The 14873-nt window shown below is 38.3% G+C and overlaps 2 protein-coding genes across 6 annotated transcripts in view; one reads left to right on the plus strand and one right to left on the minus strand.

Moving 5' to 3' along the window:
- The window catches only part of LOC129718947 (mucin-5AC), a 31249-nt gene extending 22525 nt beyond the window's left edge, over positions 1-8724 (plus strand). For 4 of the 5 annotated variants that reach the window (XM_055670198.1, XM_055670201.1, XM_055670200.1 and 1 more), the window contains exon 7: positions 152-8724. In XM_055670198.1, coding sequence (XP_055526173.1) covers positions 152-1206 — 1055 coding nt within the window. In that variant the 3' untranslated portion in view covers positions 1207-8724. The remainder of the gene's footprint in view (positions 1-151) is intronic. The other variant, XM_055670202.1, reaches the window with a different exon arrangement.
- LOC129718949 (RPII140-upstream gene protein) lies at positions 8149-9996 on the minus strand. Its single transcript, XM_055670203.1, has 4 exons — positions 9652-9996; positions 9423-9588; positions 9275-9363; positions 8149-9212 (listed from the first exon to the last, which is right to left on the minus strand). The coding sequence occupies exons 1-4, from the start codon at positions 9828-9830 to the stop codon at positions 8789-8791; spliced, it is 858 nt and encodes a 285-aa protein (XP_055526178.1). The 5' UTR covers positions 9831-9996; the 3' UTR covers positions 8149-8788.
- Positions 9997-14873: the final 4877 nt, after the last annotated feature.

The raw sequence follows: 14873 nt of genomic DNA on the forward strand, positions 1-14873 counted from the left end.
ACGAAGAACATAGATAAAATCGAGTATCGTTGAATTATCATTCGAACAATATTGTCTAATTTTCGGAAAAAGAACAATCAATTTAACTGCTACTGTTTGATTCCTTTCAATCCTAAAACCGTTTTCCAAACTGTCTCCTCCCACTACGCAGCAGCGGTGACAACAGGCAAACCATCGGAAAAGCAACCCCGCACACGGAAAACTTCCTGGATCGCGTCATTAGGGAACCACCCGAAGTCGGACAACAGTTCGGTGCCATCGTCGGGTAGCAATACTGGTAGTGGCTCAACTGGAAGCGGATATTCACCAGCCATCGAAAAATTACTAGCCATCTTCAACAGCCCAAGCAATTTGTTCTCCTCTAGCAAATGTAGTCCACCGAGCTCAGAAAGTTCCAGCGTATCAGCGAGTACTGCTGGTGGAGTGAAGGAAAACACATCCAATCCTCCATCACGCAAGGAAAGCCCTATGGGTGGACTATTCCAATGGTCAAAGTCGACAAAAGACGAGGATAAAGTTTTGAAAGTGAACGTTTCACCAGAGAACACTATCACTTTTCAACAGGTACAACCACAAGCCCATTCACCGCAAGTTCCATCTCCGATTTACTGTGTTGAAAATATGCCGACACAGTTGAAAGCAGAAATGAAGGAAAACATCTCCCCGGAGAACACTATTACCAGAAGCAAATTACTGGCGAGTCCTTTAGCATCTTCACAGGCTGCTAGCGTGGTAGTCTCAGTGGCACCTATTACAACAACGACAGCCGCAGCTACTCCACATCCGAAAGTTATATTCCATCTAGGTGACGACTACGACGAGTCCGAGGATGACATCGATACACTTACTAGCAAGTATGGCGGTAGTGCAACTTGCGGTGGTACAGCTGCTGATTTCAACAAGGCATCAATTCAACAACCAATCGCATCGTTACTAGGAAGCAGTGCTGGTAGTACTACTACGAGCAGTAGTGGAATTAGTGTCAGCAGTTACGCAACCGAAGGAACGTCTCCTCTACCGAGCACCATCCTTCAAACTAGTCATCTCGGACAGTTGGCTCGCGATTCGTTAGTAACAATGTTCAAGAATCCTTCGCTCGCCTCACAGGACTCGATCCGGTCAAGCGATTCTTTGAGCGAGGCAACTGAAACGATGCAATCGCAAACACCACAACAACACGATACAGGTAACAGACAAGCTCAGTAGCGAACTTGGGTAGAGCGTACCAGTGTCGAGTGGTTGATTTAAGCGGATCAAAACCAGGTAAGCCAGTTATACTGCATCCAATCAAAAGTAAAGAATTGGATATTGAATGCTATTAACCAAGAACACTGTGGGTGCGGTAGAGAAGCTATATTTTGCAAGTGTTGCGCCGGTGTCTCTCTCACATTCAGTTCATTATTGCTGGCATTTGGTAGATCGTTCGTTGTTTATGCATTTCTGACTTATCGAAGTAAAACAAAGTAAATGATGTGCCTTCTTTAGATGCAAATGGAGCAATGAAAATAAGAACAAGCGAAAGAATAGAAACACACACTAGGGTATGCGATATACACATTAAATACACAAGAAGTCCCAAGAGCAGAGGCTAGAACAAGGAACGGTTAAATTATTTAACTTATAACGAGTGTCTGAATGATAGTTTCATGGCATATGAAGGAGGTGCGGGCAGCTATGGTGAACGCATGTCATGCGAAGCAAAACTTAACGTATTTGCTCGGAATTCCCCAGTTTCTATTTCAAGCGTATAACGATTGTAATATGGATTGCGTTCAATGAAGGATTTAATACCAGCAGTGTGAAACTTTTTGAAATCGATTTTTATAAACAAGGACTGAAGTTTTCATCTACGAAGAATTTTTAAAAGCTTTTCAATAGTTTTCAGTAGACAGCGTGTGGATTTTTAAGAATTGTAAATCATTAGTTACTTTTGCTGTATTCGTAGCCTTGAGTATTAAAATGCGAATGCGTAACCGACCGCCTGCACTGTCCGTCATATAAGAGTACCTGAGCAATCCGTGAGAGCCTGGTTGAGCTTAATAAAATAATCCGCTAAGTGGAAAGAATCGAATGAACCGAGTAAATGTTTGAAGACGAATATAGCGCTGCGCATGGAAAAAAGCAAGCTTACACTTGGAATTATTAAATAAATGAATTCATCAAGACACAAAAACCCTTCAAGGCACTGAAACAAAAATCTGAGTATTAAATAAAATTAAACAGAATAAGGAAAGAAGAAGTGTAATTGAGTAATTTAATCCTCTTTCAAAACCATTGTGATATTAGTTGTAATCTACACGATTATTTTATTAACTGAATTGTAATCTTAATACGAGAGGAATGAAAGAGTATACGTTAAGGTTATGTGAGAATTTGAGTGCTATACAGTAAACGTTAGACAACATTCAGTCTAGTTTTGCGAACATAAACGTATTGCTCTGAAGTGTGCAGGATAACAAAAATCACGTGTTTCGTTTCTAGTACTCCATTTTTGGATACTTTTTGTTTTGAAGAATCACAAGTATAAACCATTTCGTATCTTCATCATCGATACAATTTTGTGACATGTACTCCATTTTTTGGTCACGTCAGCTAATGCGACATTCGAGAGAGATACGATACGGCAATATCAACAGTAGAATATGTTTCAATGAAAATAGATGCGCCAGAAACTTACCGGCTAAAGTACGTTATTTTAATGAAGTTAGAAGACTGCCCATCCAATATACTTAATTTTTGCTTCATTGGGTTTATCGGGAAAATTATAAAAATGCTCACTTAAAAGTTAAGCCCCGAATGAAACACGTTCGAATAAAGCCATTGAACTACTCACTCACAGTGCTTCTTGCCAAGAACAAAGTAACATTACGACAGGAGTAAGACATTCAGTTTTGCAAAAAAAAGAACATCGTTCATGGAAACAGGAATCATTATCATTTAAAAAAAAAATGCAACAGCTGCTGGTTTTCAACTTTTCAAACATCAAGATAGACCAGCCAGCGATAAAAATATTGTGGAGCAATAATGAAAACTCACAGGTTGATTTAAGTTTCAATTCGAGGCAGGCGCAAAATGCAAAAATATTATTTCGTAGGTCACAGACAGGAAACGAATGAAGCAATTTCACCGGTTAACGTGGCTTTTCGATTAGAATTTCAGACTATATTATTAAAAAACAAAATCTGGGTACGATATAAATTTGGTCAAAATCATTTTTATTACCTTCGTTAAAATTTACGACACAGTAGAACATCCAAAATATCGGATAATTCGTATCTTCGAAACACTGATTTTGTTGCGATGGTAATAATTTCAAGGGTGATGTTTAATACTGGTGGAAATAATTTGAATCTAACCGATTTGGCATACTGATTTTACACGCTTATCTTTTCCTTTTTTAAATCTACGCCAGCAGTGCTTTGATGTAAACGATCTCTGCATTATTTTGTTGTTTCACATTTTCAACGCTTTCTGTTTTTACAGTGGTTCTACATCGGTGTAGCTCTTTTGCATTGAAAATTCGGTTTTCGTGCTCCACTACAAATTCTTTTTTTGCATCACTTGCAATTAGGGATGTCATCTGGTCAGAGTTGAAAATCACCTTTTTTCAACAGAAATTTGTCATTTTTATTTATATTAGCATAAATTAGACCATTTATATTTCCTTCGAGGATCCAACCGGTAGTGATCCTTAATCCTAGGAGGATCCGATTTTATTAAATATTTTGAAATTATTCAGTATTAACAATTGCCAGATGTCCTTCTAATAGCGAATTTATTCCCAGAGCTCAGCTAGTTTTGACCTGGAGTAGGTTTGCTACCGTCAAAACCCTTTTTTATTTGCTTAGTTTTGACCCAGTGTTTAATTGTTATAATAAGTTGTTATAATTGTATAATTGTTATAGTTTATTCAAATTCATTTGACAAAGTGTCCTAATGAATAACTTAATACTAGAACAATGCCAATAAATTATCGCAAAAAGGCTACCTAACTCGAATTCTTTCGCAGTATCCAAAATAACTCCCAGATCTCGAATTTGTGTCACTCTGGATAGAGTTGACCCGACATGGTATAACCAAATAGGATCGGCTTCCTTGCCCGAGAGAAAGGGATGACACTACATTTCTGAATGCTTACAGAAAGAAGGTTTTTAGAATACCATTGGCTAAAAATATTCACTGTTGCTGGAGCTCACCGCATTTTGCTTTTGCAGAATTTCTCACAACTTTGAAGAGTTTAACATCATCAGCGTACAATTTACGGCAACCTTCTGCGAGCAGCAGAGAAATATCATTGATTAATAACATTAAGAGTAGCGGTCCTAGATTGCTACCTTGCGGGACTCTAGAAACATTCGTGAACTGCACAGGAAACTTAATTCTTATCTTCACACAGAGTGTTCGATCCATCAAATAGGAACCTAGCTACTGCACGAGAGAAGATGAAACTCCAAGTTTAGCTAAAAGTGGTCTACTCGATCGAACGCCGCTTTCAGATCGGGGTATACTGCAACTATTGGAGCACCGTGACTCATGTTTCGCAAGCAAGTCGACGAAAACTCGACTAAGTTAGTTGTAATCGATCGTTATCCAAGGGTATGTATTGTTTGCAGCTGGCGAAAAGGGCGTCGTTAACAATTATTTCCATCCTTGGAGCATGCGCAGAGAGATGTGATGCCCCTATAGTTTTGCACATCATGTCTATCGCCTTTCTTGTGCACGAGAAACATAATGGAAAATTTCGAACTGGAGGGAAATACGCATTGCCGAAGAGATATATTGAACAACAGGTATAACGGATGAATAAGGACAGAGGAACATCGTTTCAGAACGCACGATGGAATTCCATCAGGACCAGCAGTGCCGTGACAATCGCCAAGAAACATATCCACTGGTAATCCTTCTTTGCGCTTGGAACGCACGAACGACCAAAATAACCGTGGATTTCGTCTGAGGTTGCTCTGCATCCTGGAGGTGTACCATTTGTAGGGGTAGCGGTTATATCTTCTATATAAATTCCTGATTCGGTTGAATCGCTGATTCGAAGCCGGGCAACGCGCTTTACAATAATTTGTGAGAAAAAGCAAGGCTTAACGATTCAAAATTAGCACTACGAAAATCAAGACTTGGAACGTCCCCTATATCTTCGAATTACACGGGTGGAGTTACATTAATCGTCATATCTAATGCCGGGTGATTCACGTCAAGCGGAAGTGCAGACTCACTTGCTTCAACAAGTTCGCATGAGGTGGCGTCGTTCAATAGTACCAGATCTAGTAGATGGTCGTAGTCGTTAGTAGCGTGGTTCACTTGAGTCAGGTTGTGCAATCTAAACCCATCTAGTAGAGCGGCGTAGGCAACGGATATACGAGAATAAAGCAAATTAATTTTTCATTCCTGTTTAGGATGGTACTGTCCCAGTGGAATAAAGAAATTTGCTATAAATCAGAAGGGTGGTCTCTATACTTCCAATGCTGTGGCACTCGAATGATACTACGTTGTTATTACTAATGTCGATTCAATCGTTATTGCACCACCGGTGTAAAACTTCTACACTAAAACTGCAGTCAAATCTTAAGTTTCTTTTTCCTTCAAAATGTGAGCTTGTTACCGGATAAATGCTTCATTCGTTATTACAATTTGCAAAAAATAGTATAACCAAACATCCAAAAATATGATATAAAAAAAAACAAAAGAAAGAAATTTTTTAGTTAAAATGATTATAAAATACATCAAAAAATTATATTTGGGTTTTCATGTCCAATTTAAAATACCTACGAGATACAATAACCAATTTATAGACACTGATATTGGACATTTCTAGACCCTAGCAAAAATGTGGGAATCCTCTCGAGGTTTAATTTTTTTCTGTATTCTTATTTAATGAGCGAGTGATATTTTGTTTGGGTCGACCAATATTTTTTCTTGAAAAGAGCTTGTCGGAATCAAAAAACGCCAAAATTTAAACAAGTTTTTAAAGCTGAAAAATACTACTAGAAGATTGGATTATCCCATTTTTGCTAGCCACTATCTAGTAAACACACAGTAACGTAATTTCATTCAAAAAAAAAAGCCTATACAAAAAATATTCTCGTTACTTATGTTACTGCTCATCTTTTAAGCAAAAGCTATATTTTGTTTCGTGTATGAAAAAAAAACTAAATCTTAAATGTAAATTTTGTTTTTGGCAGACCCAGTATAAATTACAGTAAACATGGAGAACATAGTTCCCCAACTATTGTCATTTACCCAAGATAGTGTTAACAGAAAATTTCCCAGTGTTATTTAAAACAATAATTAACAAACAAAAACATACAGCAAACGCAGCCGATTTTGTTTCAGTTTTTACAAGTATCTTCATTTAATATTTCTGTGATACAAGGTAGCACACTTGTGATACAATTACAATTATTTTTAAATCTAACCAACAATTCTACTAAACCAACAAGTAATCTAACGAATCAGAAACAGTCTGTTGATTCTGGCGCGACAATTTTCCCGTATCTTTAGAACAGTTTAATCAAACCTATTCTGTATTTTTTAGTTCTGAACGTTCTCGGTTTGTTTTTACCTTAATTGAGTCTAACAATGATAAAGTGTGGGGTAATGAAACAACACTAATCGAAATACTTATTTATGTCATATTGTGGTGCAGTGTTTGAACAAGTGGAATGCACTAAATAGAATTTTAGGTACTTATGCGTATGCGTTTCGCGTCGTGATTGATCCATGTTTTGATTCTCTTGTATTCTTAAATATGCGCCACGAAGAATCGTTTCTCAAGAGCTGAACGGAGATGTATCGTAGCTAACAACTGGACCGGACAGAAAGTAATTTTTAAACCGCAGACATTCAGTCATGGGATTCTTGCGCGACCATTTTAATTTCTTCACGCCTTGTTTGCGAATCATCGAATTAAATCGGTTTTCATATTCTATTCTGCGAGAAATGATCGGCTTATATTAGTTCAATTAACTATGTTCAAATAGGAACCAAATCAAAACTACTGACAGAAGGGAAAACGGAAGCTATACATTTTTATGAGATAAAACAGCAGTACAACAGGTGTGTTGTCAATGAATTTCCTACTTTTAATTTCGATAACCAATGCTATGTTATAAGATTGTCGTCAACAACCACCTTAAAAACAACTATGTTTCGTAGGAAGAAACAAAAAAACGGCTGAACATTGGGAGTTTCCCATTCTGATGATTTATGTTCAAACTCGCTAATAATACATTATTTTTTAACTTAAACTTCACTCCTTCCCCCCGATAGATAGAGTTTATTTTCTGTAAATAAAGCAGTAGTGATTACTCGACATACTGGCGTTGATCCGTAGCCGTTTCGTCCAATTCATCCGATTTATTCCCACTGGAAATACAACATCGTTGAATGCGCATTTTGCATTGCATTGAATATCCCGCTAAACAAATTTCAGATTGTGGATTCTATTTTCACAGTCATCTCATTCATCAGTTTCTCATAGCCACGTGAATGACCGGTTACTTTTAACGACTTTCAAGTGACTCTATTATCCAGATATTCGCGTTTTCGTTCGTTCGTCATATTGGACGCCGCTGCCGTACCCACATTGTTTACCTGCCAGTTCCAGTCGAAGCAATAACTCACTGTTCTTCAATCAAGTTCTCTTCAAATCGACCATTTGCGCACTTAGAAACATGACTGTAGTTTCCCTGGTTATACGCTTTCTTTGGTTTTCCAAGTTATTACGGCATCAGGACGAAGTGTCAACAGTCTTACTCAATTTACTTCACCCACGTGCGAACCTATCGCGAATGGTAGCTCAGCGTTCGTACATGACGACTGCCGCCTTGGAAACTATTAATATCAGATTCATAATAAGCCGATAACGGGCGAGTCATGAGTATCATGTTAACAACTAGCGGAACTCATCAACCAACACGTGAAGAACCAACGAAGAATAAACCTAACATCAAGCATAAACGAACCGGAGTTATTGAGCAAATACCCGTCAACGGCTTGTACATGAGACAAAACATACAAGACCACCGATTACCTACTTGAGGAAGGAAAACGGCGGCCGGTCATTTCTCACAATCTGGAGAGAGTCAGAACCAGCTTGAGGTTCAGCCGTCACCTCACTCACTAAAGTGACTTTCACGGTCATTTTGGACCTTGGTTATTTATTACATCCCCTTTTGATTGTTATGTTATGCTAGTCACTATTTCATAGCACACGAAGAACTATTAGCCTATTCAAGACAAATTGACAGCATGCTTATCGACGATATGAATGGTCCTTGTGTAGAAATAATAATACAGTTAAATCTCTTCCATTTAGAACAACATGACGTTCTAGTTGTTCAAATCAAACGATATGAAGCAGTATAGGTACACAACTCATGAACTATTTTTGTATTATTTGTGATGTATTTGTTTGTGTTCATCACAGCTGTTTCGATAAAGGTATCAAATTAACATACTCTGTTAGGGTTTAATTTAGAGCAAATCTTACACTAATCCGTACCTACCTACAGGGAAATCCAAAACATCTGACGACATGAGTGGTGCCTCGTGGCTACTTCAACTACGGTTAAAACACGAAAAGCAGCAGGCAAAAGAAAAAATGCTTCGTACTAGGTCCAACCATGCCTAATAGTTGATCTTTAATAACTAACAGACGGTTGTAAATTCCCAAAGGATTTGTATACTAGGATGAAATATACATTTGGTATCTAATTGTGATTGGCATTCACAAAACTACAGAGTGAATATCACTGTTCCGCAAACATAGCAAAATTATCTATTTCCTAGCTGTCATATCCACTTTCGTCGCAGGATTGTCTGTTTTAGCATCGCTAGTTTCGACCATTTGGATTTCGTTCAGGGTAACTTCCGTGCCGAACTTCGCGTGGTGATTTTCGAGCAATGGATCTGCTTCTGATTGAGTTTGCTTTCTCATACTGTCGAGAATGGCACTGTCTCGATTGGTTTTCCACTTATACTGCCAGAAACGCACTTCCTCCATAGTAGTACCGGAAGCTTTTAGGATTCCTAATGAGATCAAACCGGCGATTCCACCGAAAGTAAGGCCAACTAAACCGCCGCTAGTCATCCCCTTTAAGCCCATATTGAACTTGTACAGGGCACCCGCTGTTCCACCGGCTGCTAGGTATTCGTAAATAGACGATTTTCCTCGATACACCGAAATAATCGTTTGAATTCCTCTATTAAATATACAACAAGTGTTATGAAAGTAACGAACGCATATGAATTAGAACATCCTTACACGTAGCCTGATGTGAATAGCGCTAATCGCCAGCCCCATTTAAATGCTCCCTTTGCAAAACTCACCGTCACTTGATCTTGCAGTTTTCGCTTAAATAGTTTTGACAATAAGCTAATATTTATGTACACATTCAAGCATTAGGAATTACCTTTGCCTCGAAGCTGGACTGGAAGGCCGTTGCCTGATTTCGCTCCATAAAATTCATGTAAGAGACACGAGACTGAATAAAACCGCCATAACATGCCCCTACCAGGAAACCTAGAAATCCCGCCTGATATATTGCGTTCACTTCGCTCGATATACGACCAAATTCACTAGAATAATAGTTATTTAATCATGTATAACAAATAACTGTATTACTTTTTTTTTAATATTACTCGAGAGTAAACATTTGATGGAGCCTTTCCATGCCGGTTTGCTGATCGCCAGGCGCATCAGCAAACATTTGCTGTACTGATTCATGATCAACTCTATCGGGATCACTGAAATTAAATGGTAATATCCCACTAATTAGCACAACTCCCCTTGGAAACGTTTTTTTTCCTATTTGAAACATTTCTAAAATCTCTAATCTGAGCTAGTTTAATGCGAACAGCTAAAACGGGTACAACTTGATTTCATAACTTCGACTAGACTATTCGGAAAGCGGCTAATCACAGAAGTAAACAAGGTTTTATTTCGTGCGAGTGTCGAGTGCGACACATGAATCCAAAGTCGACAAAGGATAGCTAAACGTACACGCAAAAATGAAAACCCGAAAAAAATTACGTGTATGGAACCATTCAAATATTACATAACGCGGAATTTGGCAATTTTCAATACCCACCCACCCCCATGTAACGCAATTTTACATGTTTGCCACATGCAATATAACGCTCCGCTGAATACCCCCCCACCCCCTAGAGCGTTATGTATTATTTGAATGATCCCTATTGCGGTTGGAACAGTGAATGGACAGTGTTTTTTTTGTAATCATAAAAAACATGGTATTTTTACTGTAAACTTGCGAAGGGTTTCTGTCATTATCATGTTTTAACAACGTTTTTTGTTGTTGAATCTACTGCCGACAATAATTTTACCATGAAAAACACTGTCAGTGGTTTCTAAATGGGAGAAATGCCTAAAAAATTGCTGTTAAGATACATAACAACCCCCTTTTTTCATGGTGAAAATGGCAAAAACAATGTTTTAGACGTAAAATACGTCTTACGGTAGCATATACATGGGTCCAACTTCAATACAGGAATCTAATTTCGAAAACCGAAAACATCAAGAGCGTCACAAAAATTGTCCAATTTCAAACGTTTTTAACTCAGTCAGTTTCCAACCGATTTCCGCCATTTCTGCAGCAACTGATTGGAAAATCATCCAAGCACCCTTCCAAATACAGAAAATTGTAATCTGATTGTTCGAACTATTGTACTATTGATAATTGTTGAACCTTGTCGAAACGTAAATATCGATCTTTGATTGGTCGTTCGCTGCCTTTCCCCAAAAAGGACGACAGCATGGAGTACCTAGTTATCCGGGAATGCACTCGTTGGGCTATATAAGGGGCCATCCACATACCACGTTGACAGCTTTGGGGGGGGGGGGTTGGCTAATGTTCACGGTCCATACAATTTTTTTAGAATTTATACGGGCAGTTGTCCACGGAGGGGGAGGGGGGGGATCAAAATCGTTAAAAATCTGTCCAAGTGGTATGTGGATGGCCCCTAAGAGACTGCTTCTCCTCAAGCAAGCTTAGTTTACTAGCAGCGGGCAGCAGTGGCGAACAGTAGCAGCGATGGCAGTGGGCAAAGGCGGCGTGGAGTAGCAGCGGACAACAGTGACGGTGGTAGTGGTTAGCTGCAGTTCCTGCCTTTTTCTGTTCGGCTCCCCTTCGATCTGAGATGGACCTCACCAGTGATAGTTCAATTCAGATATCGTTGGGTGAATACAGCCAGAAACTAAATGAGACTCGCACCTTCAGGAGATTTGAGAAGCCACCATCATCCAGCGTGTATGTATATATAGGGTGTGTGCACTTATATAACGTGTATGCACATATATAACGTGTGTGAATATCTATAGCGTGTGTCGCTAGCGTGCGTGGCTAGCTATATAGCGCGTGTATGTCTATAGCGTGTGTGGCTTGCTATATAGCGTGCGTGGCTAGCTATATATCATGTGCATGTAGCGTGTGTGGCTTGCGTGTACATGTATATAGCGTGTCTGTGCATGCCTGTGCATGTCAATAGCGTGTGTGGCTTGATATATAGTGTGTGTGGCTAGCTATATTGATTTGATTGATTGATTTCTTTTGAAGGGACTTTAACCACAAACGGTCATTCGTCTCTAACTAGCTTTAGAGCGTGTGAAGCTAGCTATAGCATGTCTATAGCGTGTTTGGCTAGCTATATAGCGTGTGTGCATGTCTACAGCGTGCGTGGCTAGCAGTATAACGATTAATATTATCATATATAGTTGCAAATAAATCGCCTCCTGTTGATTTTCAATATCACAGTGAATCAATAAGAATCAATTAAAAACTTTGCCATGATGAAAAAAACAATATTCAATTGTCAATTTCGCTCAAGTCCTACTATTTGCAGCAATCAGTTGTAAAATTATCTATGCTACCGCAAACTGTAGAAAATTGTTCATATTAAATCTAGTTAACCGAGAAGCACTGTTGGCCCTCGCCTATAACCTCTTCGTAGCCACTGTCAGTGCAACATGATACAAAAGACAGCATCAAAACAATTCAATTTTATTCTTGTTTTGGATACGGCAGCAAGTGAAACTGCATAGCTACACATAGCTTCTGCTGTAGAGGTAAACGTCATCTGGAGAAGAGAGACCATCAAATTGATTAACCATATTGAGTATATTCCCAAACCTATTGCAAGAAATACATTGACTTATTCATTGACATTGACGTATTCTACGTTATCTCTGCGGTCGTGTCTTATAAACAACCTCTTCAACTTTTTATTGTTCTGGACAGTGATATTCGATGTAAAATTGATGTGTTAACAATTAAAAACATGGTTAAATCACAGAGAACAGACTAACAAGCAAACGATAAAAAATGTGTAAAAAAGTTTGTGTGTGCAAAAATATACCCTCCGAATTAAACCCCTCGCCATGCTGGGGTGACATTGCGCATTTCGTTTCGAGCAACTCGAACAAAACTAAATAAAAATAAAAATCATTTTTCGTTTTTTTTCGACTTTGCGGGTTAGATTCGGGTTGTTCGCGTTGAAAGAGATTTTGAAGGCTGTTCGCACCTAGGTGAACACTCATATGCAATTGTCAAAATGTGCGTGATGACAAAAGCAAAAATATTTCCTTCCTTCTTTTTCGCATGCAAAAACCAAACAAATATCAGCAACACCGTCAACGCGAATGAGCCGCAGGACAAATGACAATTACAGCTCCTTTTAAGCTTAAAGCATAACTGGCAGTATGTGACCTACTCGAAAATAGCGAAAATCGTTCGAATCGAGCTGCGCAATGCCACCCCTGAATGATATAGTAAATTGTGATGTCACTACCGTCGCCGTGGGGCAAACGGCATAGCAAACATAACTCAACGTCAGTACCAAAGAGAGTGAAAAGTACATACACTCATTAACATACAGGCTGGGTAACGACGGTAGCGACATCACCATTACCATTACCATTCAGCATGACGAGGGGTTTAATTCGGAGGATATTTTTTTTCAAACTGTTTGTTCGTCGCTTATTAGTCTGTTCTCTGTAGTTAAATCATCGTATAACCACATAAGTTGGTACAAAATGAACTACTCGAATGGTACCATATCACATACAAGAGACAGTACACGCTCATTATTTGTTACTCTGAAGTGAGTTAGATATGACCCATTTTTGAAAAAAGTGGAGGTACCCTAATTTGAGTACTTTTACGGTAACTCACTTCTGAGTCAGGGCGTCATACGTCAAAAACTGATTAGAATCTACTCTGTTTATGCAAACCAGGAATTAACGAAAATGAGTACAAGTTACCCAGTTTGCCCAAATTTGGAAATTTGATGATTTCTGGTTTTTGTAAATCTGACTCAATAAATAAAATAAATTCAGAACAATCAAAATCATAGATTTATTTTTTATCGGAACATTATAAAAGTTTTAAATCATTCACGTGTCTTTATATAATGCGGCAACCAACCGGTTCACAGTTGCCCGTGAACTGTGGCTCATGTTTTTGTACAGTACGCACACCGGAAAATCCGTCATCAACCGTCACCAAACACTGCGAAGGATTTAAATTGTATCGATTGCATGTATTGGGCACTGTACATCGATACAAATGTTTCCGTTCATTATCACGAATAAAAGCCCGACCTAAAACGGCATCGCAGGACACACAACATGCGGTTGTTAATTTTGAAGAGATGTTTTTTATGTTTTCAAACCCTCTGCAATAATGATGTTGGGCTGAAATTGTTATGGAATATTGTTACATGTTGTTTGTAATGTAATTGATTAGGAAATTATTGATTTGATGAAAGATCAAATACTTACTGCTAGCAAACGAATAAAAAGCGACACCAATTGTTCTTCAGAAACAGATAATATCGCTGTTGAAAACTTTTGACATATACATATACTCAGGGGTGAGTAAACATCATGGATAATAACTCAAAACTGAGTAAACATGGTAATTATGAAAATTTGGGTAAATGTTACTCAATTATCCAGTACCCGATAACTCACTTTTTGACATTTTGCATAAGAATACCAAACTGAGTAGATCCTAATCAAATTAGAGTTAAAATAAAGCAGCGTGTACGTAACACTCAGGAAGAATAATCTTTCAAAAAAGTTGGCACAAAACGAACTCTTCGAATGGTACCCCACTCTGAATAAAATCAATGTTTAAGTTGTTTTTAAAGGCAGTGTACCTGCGTATACGTAACACTGGTGTAACGAAGAAATCTGAAATATGACCAATAAGCATTATTGAATAGTCTCCAGTAGTAGTTCATTAAATCTAAAAAAAAAACAAGTTTAAATCCGAACAATCAAAACGGTCGAACTCATATGACAAAAAGGTTGAATTACTCAATCTTTTGGTGAGCCCGCTTGATTCGCGGCGAAGTTGAAACTGACGATCCGCATACTTCCGTTTCGGATGTCCGAACCAGCGTCTGGGAGTGAAAATGTCAGTTTTTTTTAAATGTGACATTTTAATGAGAGAACCAATCACAGTTTTATATGTTTGATTATTATGATTTCAGAGAAAAATTAGAATTTTGCACTCTAACTGACAACCGCAACTGACAACCGAAAATGACTGTCTCAGACAGCACCGATGAAAATGCGACTCAAGAACTTGTTTGTCAAAGCGTATGCACTCTTAATTTACTTCAATTGAATTTGAATAGCATTGACTTGGAGTCGCCTTGATTCCTTGCCCTCGACTATGCAGCAGAGCCGCATTGATATGATTTGCAGTTATAATCCATTATTTGATGTTGCTTAAACAGTATGAAATATAACATAGTTTTCATTGACTGGTGAATGACCGCCGGTTGAAACCTCAACAAAAAAAAGTGTTAATGAGATATATGGGAAAAAGACCTCTAAATTT

The sequence above is a fragment of the Wyeomyia smithii genome, chromosome 1, assembly GCF_029784165.1.
Source record: "Wyeomyia smithii strain HCP4-BCI-WySm-NY-G18 chromosome 1, ASM2978416v1, whole genome shotgun sequence".
NCBI classification, from domain to species: Eukaryota; Metazoa; Arthropoda; class Insecta; order Diptera; family Culicidae; genus Wyeomyia; species Wyeomyia smithii.